The sequence below is a fragment of the Penaeus vannamei genome, chromosome 4 (assembly GCF_042767895.1).
Source record: "Penaeus vannamei isolate JL-2024 chromosome 4, ASM4276789v1, whole genome shotgun sequence".
In the NCBI taxonomy this organism is placed as follows: Eukaryota; Metazoa; Arthropoda; class Malacostraca; order Decapoda; family Penaeidae; genus Penaeus; species Penaeus vannamei.
This window is the reverse complement of record NC_091552.1, coordinates 16,612,774-16,615,273: the sequence shown is the minus strand read 5'-3', so window position 1 is coordinate 16,615,273 and position 2,500 is coordinate 16,612,774. Positions and strand designations below refer to the sequence as shown.

The window sequence follows — 2,500 nt, the reverse complement described above, 5'->3', positions numbered from 1 at the left end:
CAAGAGATGATTTATGTGAAGTAAATTCTGAAAGTTTGTTTATTTTCATTTGTGCCTTATTTACTCTCTCCCTTTAATAAGGTGAAGTATTGATAATGTAATGTTTTCAATTTTAGTCATGTAAAATTTGTAATGTCTCATGGCTGTTGAAGTGTGAACTGGTTGAATATTGGAATGGGTCTTTTTGCACATTTATGCATAAAGTTTAGGGATTGATAATGAAATAATTTTTATTATTTGATTTTTTTCTTCATGTAGACATGGTATGTAGTAACCCATTTGTCACATTATTATTTACATTTTCAAACAGAAGTTTTCTAAGCATTCAATGACTTCATAGTTGTTTTTCTTGTTATCTTTGGTATAAAAATGATAACCACAGAATATTGACTGTGATTTTTTTTCACCAAGTTTCAAAAGATTTAAAATTGAAATAATTGCTTTGGGTTTCCTCAGTAGAAAAGTTAAAATACACATTTTTATTTAGAATATGAATTTTGCTAATGCTTCTTTACACTTTTGTAATATCCAATCAGTGCTTTTTTATAGTGTATAAATATATTTTTATCATTAGTGCTGAGTGAATTGTGAGCATGTTAGGAAATCATGCATTGTTTATATTCCTGCTTTAATTTCAAAAAGATAATCTTTTCTCTTTAATTGCAGACTTCATTTGCAAGCACATCTTTCTCCCAAAGATCAATGGCGTAATACTTGACTCTAAAAATTTTGCAGGTGAGACTCTACTCAGTCCTCTGGTGATGTGCGGCCCTCATGGTCTCCAGTTCAAGCGACCTGTTGAGCTGCGACTCCCTCACGCTGCCTCCGTGTCCCCTAACACCTGGAGTTTCGCTCTTAAGTCTTCTGATACGCCCACCGGCCAGCCAACGCAGTGGACCAACATGTCTCTGGCCGATGCTCCACATTCATCACATGTGGGCGCTAACTGCGTGTCTGTCTTAGTCGATCACTTCTGAAGGCCCATGTGTATTGAACGTGACTGAATGCTCGTGTTTTGTGAAATCCTTAAAGATTTAATGCATTGTTAGCCAGTCTTGCTGCAACTTTCGGCTGACAAGGTTTTGGACACTTTTTATGAACTATTGCCAAACCACCATTTTCGTCTCCCACTTTTAAAACTTTTTGACCAAGTGCTACTGAACTAAAACTGACTGCCCATGAATGCTCTGAACAGTACTTCTCCTTCACACCTATTATGGATGCTTTTTAAAATGTGTGGTCTTTGCAATGTGTCAAATGTTATTTATAACCACAAAGCTATGTGACCAGTGTTGTTATTAAAGGGTTCTCTTGTTTATGTTTCCCTATCCAAGATATCCATGTCTTATTCCTCCTAAAATGCAATACAGTGAATTCTATGTGTTCTATGTGCAACAATAGAAAAAAAACAGCTTTTTCATTGTTTGGAGTTGCATAAATCAAATAAATATTTTGTGGAGGATGAATGGATAGGTTTATGTTCTTCCTTGTGTAACAGAGTTAAGGTTCATTTGCTGCTGTTGATATCATAAGCAGTATATGATACGTGCATTATAGTGGGAAATGTACATCACAGGAAGTACTAAGGTATGTCTAAACAAAGTTGTATGGCCCAGTTTGCCTCTCAGATTATTCTCATTTATGTGAACTCATCTGTGCATGCCTTTTATTTACAAATGTTATTGTTATGTATTTCACACCTTTTCAACAGTTCAAAATGTCATTTGTTGTGAAGCTATGAACTTATGGTTGTCTAACCACGCAACTTATTACTGTTGTAACCAATGGTTGTTTTGTGTTGACCTTTAACGGGTAGGGAGTAGCTTGAACAATCAGTGGTTTGTAATCTTGCAAAATGTTTGTCAGTTTGTTTCCTTCACTACTGGGATTAATGTTGAATACTTCTGGAAAAATATTATTTTTGCTATTAGACAAATAAACTATATCCACAATATCTTTTCATTAGAAAGAGACATAAATATGGTTGAGCATGTTTGTTAGCAGAACCCAATAGTGCTGTGCTTATGCTCAATTTTAGTTTTGAGTATAGAAAGAGGTTTGTAAATTGACAATAACTAGGTTCTAAAACCATGTGAGTGCATATAAGATTGTCTGACTTATAATTTATATTTTTAAACTTGTTATCAGAGTAAAGTGACATTCATATTTTATGCATGAAAAGACATGGCTATTATTCCTAATGATTTTTAATGAAAATTACTCTACTCTAATTTTAAACTTTCTCTAATGTTAAATTTAGCAGGTGCAACAGCACATCACCTCTACAAAGTCTTGTTATTGGTGCACAAGTCCATTTTCAGTTTGCATTTACACCCTGGCAGTTGCTGATGTAACTATGTTGGGTTAGGTAGTTTTAACAAAAATGCAAAAAGCACAATATGACCATCAGTATTGAAACATACATTGCATAGAAAAAGTGCCTTCCATGTTTCATTATATTTATAGAGTGAAATAATAAAGTCATGGATTATCCAACTTG

General features: G+C 34.0%; 1 protein-coding gene across 20 annotated transcripts in view; it reads left to right on the top strand.

Moving 5' to 3' along the window:
• pyd (zonula occludens-like protein polychaetoid) overlaps positions 1-2,500 on the top strand; it is a 323,521-nt gene that overhangs the window by 320,446 nt on the left and 575 nt on the right. For 19 of the 20 annotated variants that reach the window (XM_070120803.1, XM_070120795.1, XM_070120789.1 and 16 more), the window contains one exon: positions 736-2,500. This exon is cut by the window's right edge and continues 575 nt beyond it. In XM_070120803.1, the coding sequence (XP_069976904.1) occupies positions 736-739 (4 nt within the window). In that variant the 3' untranslated portion in view covers positions 740-2,500. The remainder of the gene's footprint in view (positions 1-735) is intronic. The other variant, XM_070120790.1, reaches the window with a different exon arrangement.